The sequence below is a fragment of the Macrotis lagotis genome, chromosome 1 (assembly GCF_037893015.1).
Source record: "Macrotis lagotis isolate mMagLag1 chromosome 1, bilby.v1.9.chrom.fasta, whole genome shotgun sequence".
NCBI lineage: Eukaryota > Metazoa > Chordata > Mammalia > Peramelemorphia > Peramelidae > Macrotis > Macrotis lagotis.
Window position 1 is genome coordinate 545,847,782 of NC_133658.1, and position 17,859 is coordinate 545,865,640.

The 17,859-nt window shown below is 34.6% G+C and overlaps 1 protein-coding gene across 6 annotated transcripts in view; it reads left to right on the forward strand.

Moving 5' to 3' along the window:
- The window catches only part of TMEM45A (transmembrane protein 45A), a 111,071-nt gene that overhangs the window by 89,543 nt on the left and 3,669 nt on the right, over positions 1 to 17,859 (forward strand). For all 6 annotated transcript variants that reach the window (XM_074214326.1, XM_074214328.1, XM_074214329.1 and 3 more), the window contains 3 exons: positions 2,868 to 3,075; positions 7,184 to 7,396; positions 8,902 to 9,086. In XM_074214326.1, coding sequence (XP_074070427.1) covers positions 2,886 to 3,075; positions 7,184 to 7,396; positions 8,902 to 9,086 — 588 coding nt within the window. In that variant the 5' untranslated portion in view covers positions 2,868 to 2,885. The remainder of the gene's footprint in view (positions 1 to 2,867; positions 3,076 to 7,183; positions 7,397 to 8,901; positions 9,087 to 17,859) is intronic.

Here is a 17,859-nt window from a genome sequence, read left to right on the forward strand (position 1 = left end):
GTTCCACAGAGTGACTTAGAAAATTATGTACTAATATTATTTATTTTATTGTATTTTTGTTTACTTTATTATCTAATTTCTTTTTGACACTGGAAATGTTATTGACATTCCCTACAGCAGTATATTTGACCCCTCTGATTTAGTCTGTAACCTTCTTTTTAAAGATGAGGAAACCGAGTCCCAGAGAGGTAAAATAACTTTTCTAAGATCATAAGGGCAGTAAACAGAAAAGACGACTTCTGAACCCAAATCTTGTGCTTTTGTTTGATCATATTTGACCTTGTAGGAATGAATGAATGAAGTTTTTTGTTTTGTTTTCTTCTTTTGGGGAGGGTGTTTCTTATTCAAATTTTATTTAGTTTTTCCAATTACATTCAAAGGTAGTATTTAACATTTATCCATTTGCAAGTTTATGAGTTCCACATTTTTCTACCACCCTTTCTTCCCTTTCCTCTTCCTATGGCAGCAAATAAGCTGGTAAAAGTTGTACATGTACAATCATGTTTATTTCCATATTAGTTATGTTGTGAAAGAGGAATTAGAATTAAGAGGAAGACAACAAAACATGAGAAAGGAAAAATGTAAAAGAGTTAACAGAGTATGCTTTGCTTTATATCCAGAACCCAAAATTTATTCTTTGGATGTGGATGGCATTTTCCTTAATGGGTCTCTCAGGATTGTCCTTGATCACTGAACTGTGAAGAGTAGTTGATCATAGTTGATCATCTCACAATGATGTAGTTAATGTACACAATATTCTCCTGGTTCTTTTCACTTTACTCAGCTTCAGATCTATTTTTTAAATATTTTATTAGTTTTCCAGTTTCATACAAATAGTAGTTTCAACCTATCATTTTTGTAAGGTTTTGAATTTTACAATTTTCCCCCCATCCTCCCTTCCCTCCTCCCCATCCCCTCACAGAAGGCAGTCTGATAATCTTTTACATTGTTTCCATGGTATACACTGAGCAAAATTGAATGTGTTGAGAGAGAAATTATATCCTTGAGGAGAAAATAAATATTGGAGATAGCAAAATTTTGTTGTACATAAGACTTTTTTAAAAAAATTGAAAGTAATAGACTTTGGTTTTTGTTTAAACTCCAACAGTTTTTTTCCTCTGGATACAGGTGGTATTCTTCATTGCAGGTACTCTAAAATTGTCCCTCATTATTGCATTGATGGAATGAACTTGCAAGTCTTTCCATGCTTCTCTAAAGTCCGATCACTCATGGTTTCTTTTCTTTTCCTTTCTTTTTAAAAATATTTTATTTGCCTTTCCAACTACATGCAATGGTAGTTTCTATTACTCCCCCCCCAAAAAAATCTGATATAGGTATAGGCTCTACATTTATAACCATGCTAAACAATAGAGCCATAGGGATCATGCTGTGAGAGAAGAATCAAATCTAAATAGAAGAAAGAAAACATTAGAGAAAAAAGTAACATAATATGTCAATTTTTAAAAATTAAAGATAATAAACTTTGGTCTTCATTTAAACTCTACAGTTTCTTCTCTGGGTGGATGGTATTTTCCATATAAGTCTTTTAAAATTATCTTTAGTTATTATATTGCTGAAATGAACAAGTCCATCATGGTTGATCATCACCCCATGTTGTCATTAGTGTATAAAATGTTCTGGTTCTTCTCATTTCACTCAGCATCAATTCATGCAAGTCTTTCCAGGCTTTTCTGAAATCATGTCCCTCATATTATAGAACAATAGTGTTCCATTACATACATATGCCACAATTTTTTCAGTCATTTCCTAATTGATGGGCATCCCTTCAATTTCCAATTCTTTAACACTACAAAAAGAGCTGCTATAAATATTTTTATACAAGTGGGATTTTTACCTTTTTCAGGAGATACACATATTTTTATTGCCCTTTGGACATAATTCCAAATTGTTCTCCAGAAAGGTTGGATCAGTTCACAACTCTACCAACAATGCAGTAGTGTTCCAGCTTTCCCACACCTCTCCAACATTGATCATTTTCCTTTCTAGTCATATTGACCAATCTGAGAGGTCTGAGATGGTACCCCAGAGATATTTTAATTTGCATTTCTCTAATCAATAAAGATTTATCTGCTCATGATTTCTAACAGAACAATAATATTCCATAACATTCATATGCCATAATTTGTTGAGCCATTCCCCAACTGATGGGCATTCTCTCAATTTTCAATTCTTTGCCACTACAAAAAGAACAAAGTGTTTTGTAAACTGTAATGTTCTATATAATTGTGAGGTGATGTTTTTTCCTCTTGGATCTACCAGTCTGGTTTAGATACATCCTGAGTCAGAGTTAGGAGATTTCCTATGACATTTACAAGACTTATTTTGGAATTCTGATTTGCTCAGAGTAGGTGGCTTACTCAGTCTACAAGCATTTATTATGAGTCTATTATATGGGGGGAGTCAGCTAGGTAGTACAGTGGATAGACCACTAGCCCTGGAGTCAGGCATACCTGAGTTCAAATTTGGCCTCAGACACTTAATAATTACCCAACTGTGTGACCTTGGGCAAGTCACTTAAACCTATTGCCTTGCAAAAACCAAAAAAAAATACCCCAACCAAAAAAAAAGAGTCTATTATATGCCAGGCACTGTACCATCACTCTTGAATTGTATAAGATGTAAACAAAAGGTAATAATACAAATATGTGTTTAAAGACCCTAAAAAACAACAATCCCCACCACACTAATGGCACACAAGAACTCCATGGTGGCAAAATATTCTTCTTGGGAAATTCCTGGATCTTCATGGTTCACATGATCCAACTCATTCATCTTTTTTTGGTAATGGATGATACCTGAAATGCTTCTAGAAATTACTTATTCAGTGTTTCTCTTTCCCTCCCTAGGTTCTGCTGTAGGAAAGAATGGGGAGTTTCAGAGGTCATGCCCTCCCTGGGAGCTTTTTCCTTTTCTTTGGCTTTTGGTGGAGTGTGAAGCACATAATGAAGTATGTCTTCAAAAAGTATAAGAGGACCTGTTTCCTTGGATCCAGAGCAGGATTTCAACGTTTAGAAATTATTGAGGGCCTTATCAAAGTCTCCATGTCTTTAATTGGTAAATTGGTTAATTTCTCAGATTCTCATTTTTTACATTTGGGTATTATGACACAGTATTGAATTCTAGAGAATGTGACCTTTTTTTTTGGTAAAAGTATCAGCATTTTTTTAATTGCTTATTTTTGTTATTATTGAACTAAACCTTTAGTGACAAATTGTAGTTTTTAATTATTGTAGTTGAGTATGACCTCATCTTTTCATGATCTGTGAGACCCATCCTGCCTTCCCTTCCTCACTCTCCCTCCCCCTGCTCCCCTCAACATCTTCCTTGTTTTTCTCAGTCCCATAATTGACATATTTTCAAACTAGGGAAGACTCTAACAAGTTAAGGAACAGGTACTAGGTTGCATTGGAGAATGTCTTATCCTCATGTTAGAGCTTCCTACACTGATAAAATTGCAGTTGGGTGTAGGGATAGGGAGTAGCTTTCTGAGTTGTATAGCTTCTTCTATTTGTTGATGATTCATATTTGGTTCTATCAAGTTTAGTGTTCTAACACACAAATTCTCAGATGCTTCTTTTGGGAGCTCACATCACTTTTCCTTCAGATCCTTGTGCCCTGACTGGAGTATCTGATGTGTCACAGCAATACTGTAAAGAAAACAGAATAGATTTTTAAAAATTTTTACTTAGCTTAGAGATGAAGAAACTAAATCCCAGAGAAGTGATAGGATCTTAATGTTAGCTATTCATAAAGAAGTAAAAGCAAAGTTTTTGTATACAAAACAAACTCCAAAAGAAATCATAGAAATGCTGGAAGCTTTTTTTTTTTAGGAAAACAAATCAATAATATCAAATAGACCATTGACTAATTTGATTTTTTTAGAGAAAGGAAAACCAGAAATATAAATGAAAAGAGTAAATTCAAGAATGAAAAGAAAGAAAATCATTAAAAGCTATTTGCTCAATTATTTGCAAACAAAATTGATAAATGAAATTGATGACTACAAATATAAAATACCCAGATAAACAAAACAAGAAATTGAAATTTAAGTAACCAAATCTTAAAAAAACTTTAAAACTCCTGAGGGAATCTCAAAGTAGATAGTAGAACTCTAGAACTGGATGCATTTACAGATAATTTTATCAAATATTCATAATTCTAATGTTGTATACATTATTTGCAAATATAAGGGAAAAAAGATCTTGTCAAACTTACTCTTTATGACAAGCATGATCTTGATACCTAAACTAAGGAGAAAGAAATTAGAGAAAGAAAACTATAGATAACTATCTCTAATGAATATCAAGGTAAAACTATTTAATACAATATTCATAAAGAGTCTATAACAACATATTTACAATTAGTATTATGTAAACTGTTCTCCTGGTTCTGCTCACCTCACTATGTCAATTCATATGAGTTTTCCCAAGTTTCTATGAGAAACCTTTCCCATAAACTCAAAATAAAGCTACAGTATCTTATTTATAAAGTTCTAGAAATGCTAGCTGTATGAGTAAGACAAGAAAAAGAAATTGAGATAAGAATATATTAAGAGGAAACAAAGTGATTGATTACTTTTTATAGATAATTTGCTTCTTAAAGAACCCTAGTAATTCAATTAAATTTATTTAAAATCTGGATAAATGATATAAAATAAACCCAATTAGCTTTTCTATGTACAACCAACATAACACAAAAAGAAGAGAGGAAAAATAATTGTAGAATATATAAAATATCTTTGGGTTCACCTACAAAGATTCCCACAGAAATTATATCAATATATCTATGAAATCCTTTTCACAGAAATATAGACTTACATAATTAGATATTTTTCCTCATGGTTGAGGATATGTCAATATAATAAAAATGATGGTAGTATCTAAATTAATTTACAGATTCATTGCCATATTAAACTACCAAAGGGTTACTTTATAATACTAGAAAATATAACAAAAATTCATTTGGAAAAAAAGGTTGAGAATCTTCAGGGGAATAATGGAAAAAATGTGAGAAGGAAGGGGACTACCAGTACCAGATTTCAAAGCTGATTATTTGATAACTGACAACTGCTTTGTATTATCAAAACTATTTGGTTCTGCTTAGAAAATAAAGCTATTTATCAGTGGAATAGATTAGATACACTATATATTGAAGAAAACAAAACTTATTGGCCTAGGGTTTAGTAAACCTGAAGATACAAAGCACTGGGGTAAATCCACACTGTTTAACCAAGACTATAGGAGAGTAGTCCAGCAGTGATTTGGCAGAAATTAATTTTAAACCCACATTTCATACACATACAGCATGATGAACTCCAAATAGATATATAACCTGTGACTTTTATATATAACATCATAAACAAATTAGAATAACAAAGCAAAAGACTATCTTTTGTATCTATTAGAAGGGGAAGATTCATAAACAAATATAGGATATAAAAGATAGAATGGGAAGAAAATATTAAGTGCTTGAAAATGAAAAAAAATTTAACAACCAAAAAAGACATTTTTGCATATCCACATATGCTAGTGACTATACTTATTTGTTGTAAAGAGGGACTTTTTTCTGGGAAAGAGTAGGGGTCAATGACAGTAAGGCTAAAAAAAAGGGAAGAAAAGAAAGACTGTGAATGTATCATTAAAAAAAATAAAAAGCAAAAGCTGAAGAAAGTTCAGATAGGGACATTGAACAGTGTTTTTGTTGAATTTGAAATCTACACTAAATACCAATGTGTACACAGTAGAAATTCATGACTTCCATTTCTATTTTTCTCAGTATAGAGAAATACTCATATTTGTTGCTTTTGGTAAAATTTATCATAATAAAAGGGATTTTTTTTTCAAAAGGATAAAAACACTCTTGAGTTCTCTATGATCATCAGAGTCAATAGTATCTGGGAGAATGCTTGGATTTATTTAATTGGTTGAGTCATCCATATTCTTCCATAACTGTCTATATCAGAAAAAAAAAACTCTCTGACCCATGCAATCATGATATAGCTTCATCTTTTCCCTGGTAAACATTACCTTAAAGCAAAGTGCCCAGGAAGACAACATTATCCTGTACAGGGTTAATCTGGCAAAACTAAACTTATTCAGACATGGTTAACATCACATTATAATCATTAGTTGATTTACTATAACGTCTGACATTTATATGTGTAAATTCCTAAAGCAGCTGTGATTTCATCACAGAAGGAATTCTACTAATGTAGAATCCAAGTATCTACAATTAAATGGAGTACATGGTTTTGAATTCCAGCTCTTCCACTTATTACTATTACTTTTTCCATTGTACCCCACTGCCTTGAGATTTAGCACCACAAATTCTTTTATTTATCTATTTGTCTATCTATCTATTTATTTATTTGTTTGTTTGTTGTTTGTTTTAGCAAGGTAATGGAATTAAATGACTTACCAAGGTCACACAGCTAGGTAATTATTAAGTGTCTGAGGCTGGACTTGAACTCAGGTCCTCCTGACTCCAGGGCCAGTGCTCTATCCACTGTGCCTCCTAGCTGCCCCTGAACCACAACATCTTAAATCTGGAAGGGACTTTAGTAATCCTCTAGTCCAGTGATATGAAATTCAAATAGAAGTGGGAGACAACCATTCTAAGGATCCTTATGAGTCATTTATTGACTTAGAAAACCACATATTAACATCATCTTTGTTCTATTGTACGTTTTTTTGTACTAATTATACTTTATTCTGCTTTTGGTAGCTTTCTGAGAATGTTGTGACTTCAGTGGGAGGGAATCTGTGTGTTTGACACCTCTAGTTTAGTTCAGTATTGTAAAGATAAGGAAACTGAGGCTTAGAGAGACTATGTGCTTTGCCCAAAGTCAGCAAGTTATATTCTTTATTCATTTTGGACCAATATTCTTTGCTAGATAGAAGAGGGAACATGGATTCATCCTTATTGTGACTTTGGAATCACTGTTGATTTTTTAGAAATCAGAGTAAAAACCTTTCCCATCATCTACCTTGCATGTCAATGAGCTGTGGAGAAAAGAAGACATCAGTAAAGAACTCTTACCTTGCCCATTCTAAAGGACAGAGCCAATAGAGATGAAATGTGGGACTTATGAATTGATTGGTATTCTTTTATTGTAGGTGATGTCATAGAAAGTATCTTTAATTTTGTTTGTGCTCCTATATAGGCATGACAGCAGAACAGTTTTCTTCTGATGGACCCCACCTGACCTTATACAACTATGAAGAAAAACACTGGCAACAACTCATGGGCTGGCAGCACTCGACCATGTATTTCTTCTTTGGACTCTCTGGATTGGTCGACATCTTGTGTTTTACCACCCATGCTCTGCCAGTTTCCTTAAGCAAGGTGATGCTCTCAAATGCTTTCTTTGTGGAAGGTAAGCCTGAATGGTATTTTCCTTTACCCATCAATTATTATTAGGAATTATATTTGTATGTCTGTATATATTATGTTGGCACAGTTTTAATGCCTATTAGGCTAGATTATTAATGTTATGCCCTTCTTTTAGCAGTCTTGATATCCATTGCCCTGCTATCTTAAGGTGAGAAGGTGACTGGTTTCTCAGCCAGTGAAGATGAAGCATTGAGAGATTGTACTGAAATGAGTTTAATTTTGTAGAGGGCTATTGTCTGAAGGTAACCTCACCTGAGTTCTGAGAGTCTCGTCACCAGAGGTTTAGTGACCAAGTGATAAACTTTTGTGGGTAAAGTAGCCTAAGAATCATTGGGGAGGGAGTAAATTGAAAACATTAAAGTGTTTCTGCCTTTAGTACAACCATAAAAATTCAATGATACTCCACATGACTTTTTTTTTGAAATCCTTTGAGCAGCACCTGGAATGGATGTGTCTGGAAAGCAGTCACCAACCACGGTCCTTTGGATGTACTAGTGGCTTATTTTGCTAGGTATATCACTTTAATTTTGCCCTGCTAGTATCATTAAATTCATTTTTGGAGGTGAACACTAAGATTAAAAATAGTTAATCTATAGTTACTACTCATAGCTTCAGAACTAGAAGGGATCTCCTACTAGTGTGGATACCAGTTTTTTTTGTTAGCCTACTGAGCCTTAAAGCTTTTTAAATTTTATTCTGTTGTTAGAACTAGAATTTTCTTCTATTTCCATATAAATGAAAAGATAAAGAATTTTCTTTTCTAGGTGGGAATTTTTTTTCACTTTTTAAGTATAGGGAGTCAGTCAGTATCATATGAAATAAAATTGTGATCAGTCAACAATTTCTTAATGATGCAAGTTAGACAAAAGAATGAAAAGGAAAGCATTGTTAGATTTTGAAGCATCCAATATGAATGGATATGATAGATGGAAACATAACATACCAAGTTGGGATGGTGCCTATGGAAAGTCAAGTCTTAGAAATACTTAGGGATAAGTTCTAGAAAGCTCTAGCTCAGGTGTAGTACATTTCAGGGGTATGTGGTACCTGCCACTTGACAATATCTAAATCTAAAATGTATACATTTATATGAGGTGATGTGTGTGTATGTGTATGTATGTGAGAGACATACAGACAGATTGACAGACAGGCAGATACACAGAGACAGAGACACAAAATAATAGCAAGAATAATAATGATGGTACTAATGAGTAGCACTTATATAACTCTTGAGATTTGCCCAGTACTTTGCACATGGTACTTGATTCACACAACAAACCTGTGAGGTAAGCTCAATCTGTCTCTCTTTTTCTTGCCTACACACATACAGACACAGTCACACAGTGACACACACACACACACACACACACATGCACACGAACACAAAGACACACACATACACACACACACACTCACCTTTGTGGTAAAACACTAGGATCAGCTTTGAGTTCAATTCAAGTAAAAAAACATCTTTCTCTTATTCATCAGGTTTTATCTTTTACTTCCACATCCACGGTCGGGCAGTGCTGGACATATACATCCATCAGCTGCTTATCCTGTCTGTCATTGGGGCAGCGATCTGCATCTTCATGGAATTCTTCTTCCGGAGCAACATCGTTTTGGAGCTCCTCCGATCCAGCTTTGTTTTGCTTCAGGGCAGCTGGTTTTGGCAGGTAAGCCAGTGCTTCCAATTATCAGAGGCAGCTGTTGCATTTGGAAAGGGATGAACCAGGAAGGAACACTTCTGTGGCTTTATTAGTTCTGTCCTCAAGGAACTTGTAGTCTAGATAAAAACATCCAGGTGACTGATTATCTATTTGTAATTTGAAGACCAGTCTAGTTCATTTCACCAGACTGATCATGGGGTGACAAAGTTTTCAGCTAGAGAAGTTTTAAAAATATTATTGATTTCTGTTGCTTAAATGTCACCTTCATTTCAGAATATATCTTACCTCACTTTGGTACTATCCAGCAAGACATTCTTCTAACAAATATTTTTAAAATAGTTAAAAAAAACCAGTGTATCAATTGAATATTAAAATATCTTTAATATTCCTGAGTCTCTCACCTCTGCAAAGAGGACCTCTTGAAGATACTCTACTAAGATGAAACATCATTGAGATTTTTGTAGGTAGATTGAGTACGCAAATCATATAATTTATTACAGATAATGCAATTGTGAATGTATAATAAAGAACATATTAATGACTAACATAGCTACATTTAAATTCAGGGAGATGAAAAAAATGACAGGTGAATCTGAGTTAATTAGGGAAGAATTCCTGGAAGATGTCCAATTTGTACTGATCACTGATCAGGGCAGAAATATGTTGACAAGTCAACTCTGAAAAGTTTATGGAAAATAGCAAAACTATCCCTGACCTCAAGGAGTTTGCATTGTTTGTAGTGGAGAAATATACATGTATAATTGCATGTAAATTATCTGCAAAATAATTGCAAGATAATTTTTTGGGTGTGGGAGTTGGCAGTGGAACTGAGCTTTGAAAGAGATTAGAGAGAAAAGGACAAGAAGGAAGGAATTATGGAGGGATGTGCTAGCTAGGCGGTGTAGTGGACAGAGAACCAGGCATAGGAGGCCTGAATTCAAAGCCAGCCTCAGACACTTAACAAACTGATGACTTTGAGCAAGTAAATTAAGTTCTGCCTAGCTCAATTTCCTCACCTGTAAAGTGGAGATCAGCACCTGAATCATAATAGGCACTTAATAAATTCTTATTTCCCTCCCTTCCCCAATGAATTTTTTCAGTGTAATCAGTTTTTTGGTTGCGTATCTTTGACTGACAGGAAACCAAGTACAGGAAATTTAGAGATGGAGTTTTATGTGAACAAATATTGTATCAGCTAAGTGATTTAGTCTAGAAAACAGCATATATTGGATAAATTTATGGTTTCTGTTAATTAACAAACTCAAACTGAGGGGTGGCTAGGCTAGGTGGTGCAATGGATAGAGTACTGGCCCTGGAGTCAGGAGTACCTGAGTTCAAATATGGCCTCAGACACTTAATTACCTAGCTGTGTGGCCTTGGGCAAGCCACTTTAACCCCATTGCCTTGCAAAAACTAAAAAAAAATCAAATTGAGTCCTCTTGATAATTATTAGTAAAAAAGTAATTTGACTTTGGATACTATAGAAAATTGCATGTATTCCTGTCCTGATGATATTCCTCATTCCTTGCAGTGATTTTTATTATCTTAAAAAGCAAATATTTTTATTGAGTCATAGTCTCATCTTTTTGTCAAAATAGATATAAACATTTGCCCTTTGTAGACACAGGGAAGAAGGAACTGTTCCTTTGCCCAATCCAGAAGAGCTTTGCAGTTCCATTCCCTCTCAGGAATGTCATTTTTTTTCCCATTCTGCTACAAATAACAGAGCAGGTGTGGTTCTCTTATCAGATTTCCCTGTTCCACAGTGTAAATTGAACATCTTCCAGGAATTCTTCCCAAATTAATCCAGATCTTCCTGTCATTTTTTCATCTCTCTGTATTTAAATGTAGATATGTTAGTCATTAATAAACCCTTTCCCCTCCCACAGGTGGATTATATCAATTATCTTGTTTTTCAGTAGTAAGAATATAAACATTCTGGGGAGGCTAGGTGGCACAGTGGATAAAGCACCCTGGAGTCAGGAGTACTTGGGTTCAAATCTGATCTCAGACACTTAATAATTACCTAGCTGTGTGGCCTTGGGCAAGCCACTTAACCCTGTTTACCTTGCAATACCCCCCCAAAAGAATATAAACATTCTTCATGACAACCCTGGCAGAGATGATTCCTTTTTTTTTTTTTTTGGAGGGGATTTTTATTTATTTATTTTTCCAAGTACTTGCAATGATAGTTTTCAATGATCATCCTCTTGAAAGGTTTTGAGTTTTACATTCTTTTCCCTTCCCTCCTCCTTCCCCCAGTAGAAAGCAATCTAATTTAGACTATTCACATATAACCATGCTAAATGTAGATCCATATTAATCATGTTATGAAAGAAGAATCAAATCCAAATAAAAAATATATATAAAAATAATACCCAAGACAAATTTTAAAAATTGAAGTTTGTAAGTTTTGGTCCATAGTTCCTTATCTGATATGGATGGTATTTTCCATCACAAGTCTTTTAGAATTGTGTCTTTAATTATTTTGCAACTGAAATGCTCAAGTACATTCTAGTTGATCATCACCCAGGTAGTGAATATAATGTTCTTTTGGTTCTGCACATTTCACTTAGCATTAGTTCATGCAAGTCTTTCCAGGCTATTCTGAAGTCCCATCCCTAATTATTTTTTATAAAACAATAGTATTCCATCACATTCATTTACCACAATTTGTTCAACCATTCCCCAATTGATTGTCATCCCCTGAATTTCCAATTCTTTCTCACTATTAAAAAAAAGCTAGTTTTTAGTTCATATGGATTTTTTACCCTTTTTTGTGATCTCTTTGGGTTTCAGTCCTAGTAGTTGTTGGATGGAAGGCTATCTACGGTTTTACTGCCCTTTGGGTATAATTCCAAATTTACAATTCCACCAACAATACATTCATGTCCCAGTTTTCCCACATTCTCTCCAACATTGATCATTTCCTTTTTTTTGTCACAAAGACTAATCTGATAGATGACAGTTGGTACCTCAGAATTGTTGTAATTTGCATTTCTCTAAACAATAATGATTTAGAGAATTTTTCATATGACTATAGATAGCTGTAATTTCTTCATGTAAGAATTACCTTTTCCTACCCTTTGGCTATTCATCAGTTAGGGAATGACTCATATTTTTATAAATTTGACTTAGTTCTCTGTGTATTTTAGAAATGAATCCTTTGTCAGAAACACTAGTTATAAAAATTGTTTCCTAACTTCCTTCCTTTTAATGGTTCCTTTTTTGAAAAAAAAATCTTTTTTTTATTTTAACAATCTCAGCACCTAGCTCAGTATATCTGTAACTTATACTTGCCATTCTCTTTTATACTGTGTTACACTTGCTAATTGATCAATATGCTTCTTCAGGATAACTCTAGATCTGGCATTCTTTCTCCTTCCTCCATTCCTTCAATTTTACCCAATTATAAAAATAAAGCCAAGTTCTAACTAACAGTTCCAGCAAATGCATTTGAAATGATCTTTTAGAATAAGAGCTGTTTGTGAGTCAGGAATGCAGAATATAGTAAAAATACTTTTTTTTATCTTAAGGTGCTATATAAATACTAGCTATTATTAATCCATTTTTGGTTTTAGGAGAATAAATTTGTGTTTATGGTGTTTCCTTTGACAGAAAGGCCACAATTCAATTATGTTTTTCTAAAGAAATGATAGTCTGCTTTCTTAAGTGAGCATGTCATTTGAGCTTTATAAAAGAATAGCATAAAGAAAGCATGAACACTTACCTTATTCTTGATTGTAATTAATTTACTTCCCACAATGCCATTCTTTGAACTTTTGGGCATCTTTAAAATAAAGAGGAAAGAGATGGAAATTCTTTTAGAGTTTCTATTGCAGCTTTTTACCAGTGCTACCATTGGAAGATTATCGACTCTATCAATTGATTTTAAAAAGAGCTAGTGGGGGCAGCTGGGTGGCACAGTGGATAGAGCACCAGTCCTGGAGTCAGGAGTACCTGAGTTCAAATCTGGCCTCAGACAATAATTACCTAGATGTGCGGCCTTGAGCAAGCCACTTAACCCCATTTGCCTTGCACAAATCTTAAAAAAAAAAGAGCTAGTAAATGCTATTATCCTTTGGTGTTTAAAAGATGCATTTAGTTTAATTCAGTGAACATTGAGGGTACCATTCAGGTGCCAAATTGAAACCGCAAAGATGAAAATGAGAAAGCTCCTGCCTACAAGGGATTATATAAAAGTCATTTATGGATGAGTCCGTGTTTCCTGAAACTGCTCTTGGACTAAAGAGGAAATATGAGTTTAATGTTCCCAAGTACTAATGTTGTAACTCTTTTTTTTTTTTTGCAAGGCAGTGGGGTTAAGTGATTTGCCCAAGGTCACACAGCTAGATAATTATTAAGTGTCTGTGGTCTGATTTGAACTCAGGTCAGGAGACTCCAGGGCTGGTACTCTAGCTACTGTGCCACCTAGCTGCCCCTGCTGTAACTCATTTAAAAAATTCTTTTACTCTATAAATATCTAGACAGCTTTCCTTTTTAACCTGATGGTCAGCCCAAATAATAACTTTGAAATATTTGAGGTCTTAATAAAAAACAAACAAAATGAACAAACAAACAAACCATTGCACTCCCAGAACCAAAGGAAGCATGCACTTTGTCAGGAACTGAAAGCCTTAGTTGCAGCTTTTTCCCAAATTCATCTGTTAGAAAAATGTTTAGTACTTGAGAATTTATTGTCACTTAGTTGGTACATTTTCTCTTGGGGTTTATGAATATTCCATACCAGAAGGTGTCTTTTTAGTATGTGCCTGCCTTAACATCTCTATATTTCAGAGTTCCTTTTAAGACTCCTCACTTTACACTCTATACATTCTAGGACCAGAGATTTAGAGATTATCTCGACCAGGCATTTTTAACTATTTTGTGTTTGTCCTGATTCCCTGCCCTTCTTCCCTTTCTTTTCCCCTTCCCACTTTGAAGGCCTAGTGATGCCAATGACCCCTTTTTTCACAATAATACTTTAAAATGCATACAGTTAGATACATGGGACCACAAAGGGATTTATGAATTAGGAGACTGGGCCTCTAGGCAGAAGTATTTTGATTGGGATTTTGAGGATGGAGATTGGTGGAAGATGTTGAAAGTAGGTGGAGATCTATGAGCTCTTCCTTTCCCTTTCTTCTTCCCACCATTTGATCATATCCATCATCCTCCACAAAATACGATAATAGATACCCATGATACACTATATGAGTGGATAAGTTTAGGGAAGACTATCTATTGGTGGCAGACCAGTGTCATTCTGATTTTCTTTCCAGCACAAACCTGAGATGTTACATCACATCTCTTCCTGGTATCCTTCTTCCTCTTTTTTTCTTTTATGGAAACTAGTGGTAGGAGGCAGATTCTCATGTTCCAGATACCAAAGATCAAACAGTTGATGTTATTGAGATGAGAGATGGCTGAGTCTATTATTGTCCACCTGATAATTTTTCTTTTTCAATTATCATTCATTTCTTTCTTTTTCATCTTCCAACCAATGAATAAAAAAATAGAAAGGAAAGAGAGGAAAAGAAAAACCCAATCTTTTTATCATACAGTGTAGGCAGACAAAACAAATTCCCACATTGATTATATTCAAAAATGTGTTTCTCATTCTTCTTCTTTGTCTCATCATCTCTGTCATTCTTTGAAAGCATGGTTGATCCTTTGGGCCCATTTCCTTGCTCTTCAGAATTGTTGAATCATTTCACAACTCCACCAACAATGCACTAACATTTCAATTTCCCTACATCCCTTCTAATACTTGTTATTTTCTTCTTCTGTCCTATTAGCTAATCCCAAAAGTATAATATATTACCTTAGAATTGTTCCACCTACATTTCTCCTATAAGTAGGGAGTTAGGACATTTAAAAATGATTTAAATAGATTGCACTGATAACCACATATGAAAACTTCATCTCTCTTGATCAACTATCAATGGGGGAGTGATTCTTATTTTATATAAATTTGTTAGTTTTCATTTCTTAGCAGAATAGTGTTCAGCACTGTCCAACATCTACTGACCCTTTTAAAACTAAGAGCTCTTGTTAGCTTTTGGGTAGCAGGGGAATTCTCTTCAGGCTCTTTACCCAAATTTTACTTCTCATGTGGAGTTGTAGGAATTGAAGTCATTTGCTTACTGTGATTTTCTGTTATTAAGTGACTTGCATCTCCTGCTTAATGATGGGTGTGTTCAATCCTGGGGTTGAAGCTTGGTGGTGTGGATTGACACCTTGCATCATCAGAGTTAAGCCATAGTTCTAGAGAAAATCCTTCTTTACCTGCCTTTATAAGCAAATACTCAAGAAGTAAGTTTATTAAGAAAGAGTTCCATTACCTAATGTCATCATTTATTGGGATTACAAGGGTGAGGTCCTTAAATCTATTAACTCCCTCTGACACAGATCTCTCTCTCTCTCTCTCTCTCTCTCTCTCTCTCTCTCTCTCTCTCTCTCTTAGTTTTTGCAAGGCAATGGGGTTAAGTGGCTTGCCCAAGGCCACACAGCTAGGTAATTATTAAGTGTCTGAGACGGGATTTGAACCCAGGTACTCCTGACTCCAGGCCAGGTGCTTTATCCACTGCGCCACCTAGCTGCCCCAACAGAGAGGTCTCTTCTGATCTTGCTGAGACTCAGAATCATTAACATCTTTTGGAAAATTGGAAAATTTGGCATTTCTATTATTTTAAGCTCTTTAAAAAACATGGCTTCTAATTGACTAATTGACAAATGAAAAACTCAGATAATTTGCTGATTATTTTATTGCCAATTATTTCATAACCCCAAGGTTTTTATAGTTTTGGCTGTTTTTTACCCTCTGAAATGACTGGTTGTTGGTGACACAGAGACACAAACAAAAAAACAGACTTGTAGTGTGGTAGAAAGCATATTGGACATGATTTTAAAAGACCTGGATTCACATTCCAGCACTTATTTTTTGACCCTGACAAGTCAATTCATCTTTCAGAGCCTCTGTTTTTAAAATAGGGATAATAGGGGCAGCTAGGTGGCACAGTGGATAGAGCACTGGCCCTGGAGTCAGGAGTACCTGAGTTCAAATCCGGTCTCAGACACTTAATAATTACCTAACTGTGTGGACTTGGGCAAGCCACTTAACCCCATTTGCCTTTACAAAAAAAAAAACCCTAAAAAAACAACAAAAAAATAAAATAGGGATAATCTTATTCATACTACCTAGATGTAGTATGAATACTACCCTAACAGGGTTCTAAGGCTTGTTTTTTTTTAAATGTCAAAGAACCATATAAATGTGATTAGTTGTTGTTAGTTGTCTCAGAAAACCTCCCTCTTTGTACTTTATAAGAGGGAGTTTCTGAGTAGGAAGAAGGCCCAAGGTTAATGTGATGACTGTGTCTATATGAATTGAATGAATTGCTCCATAACCACCCTCTCAGAACTGCCACATATAAACAGTCTTTGAAACATGGTATTTATTTTCTACACAGTTATGAGTTGTATGGATGTTTTCAGATAAGTCATCAACTGAGAAAACTCTCTAGGTAATGCAACTGAGAGCACCCTTTACCTTGATTTAACCAGCTTAGTTTGAATTCTTTGAGAACATGATACCGGTGAAATGAGCATAGCCAGGAAAACAATGAATACAATGAATAGATCAGTGGAAATAATGTAATGTAATGTAAATGGAAGGAATGATACCAAAACTAAATTTAGTGCCATGTACTTATAATGAGTAAGAAGTTTGGTCATAGAAAAATGTAGAAGAAAAAAAAAAGCACCTCCCTTATTAGCAGAGGTGAGCGACTATGGTTAAAGAATACTGCATATTATCAGAATCAGTCTATCAACTCAGGGTTACTGCTCTTTTTTTTCCTTTAAATTTTATTTCATGTGACATGGGATGGCTCAATTAAAATTAAAAAAGGATAAAGGGGTAAAAGAGTGAAAGAAAAAACTTGTACATTCTGGTGCTTCATGAATTAACAAGAAAATCACTGTGGTTTTCCATTTTTCCTGTCACTATTTTTGGATCATTCAGTTCAACACCTTCTTTTTGCCAAGGAGGGTCATTGGGCTTCCTCCTAAAGAGGTCAGTACCCAGACTTTGGTTCTCTCTCTTCATTATCTCCCTTAGAAATCTCATCTGCACTTTAAACTTGTTATCTTTGTGTGAACAAAATTCCAAATTCCCAGGTTCATCCCAGCTTTTCTCTTCTAGACTTCAGCCTGGTCTTGCATTATCAGTTCTTTACTAGACTTGTCTTCATTGGCTTTTTTCCCCCCTTCTTTCAATTTAGACTCGGTTTAGGATCCTAGAAGTATGGAACTAGAACTGGAAGAGATCTCAGAGACCATATAAATCCTTCCCTCATTTTATGACAGGGAAACTTGAGTTCTAGGGAAGTTAAATGACTTAAAGTTCACACAGGTAGCATCAGGGATGTGATTTGACTCCAGATTCTCTGACCCCAGGGTCAGTATTCTTTCCATTCTATCATGGCTATTTGTACCATACTGTCTGAAAATGAATTTATTTCCTGTGTCAATTGGCTCACTTTGCTAATTTACTGTTACTTATTAAGGACAGACTTAAACTTTGGAGTCATCCTTGATTCTTCTTCGTATAGTATTCATGTTCCAGTTTCCTTAGGAGGCTTTCACAGAGAATCTTACAAACCAATAATGTATTAAATAACATTCCTTTAGTATGTAAGTAATTATAAAGTTATTATATTTTAAATTTTAAAATAATATTTACTAAAACATTTATTTTTTTTAAAGACTGATTATT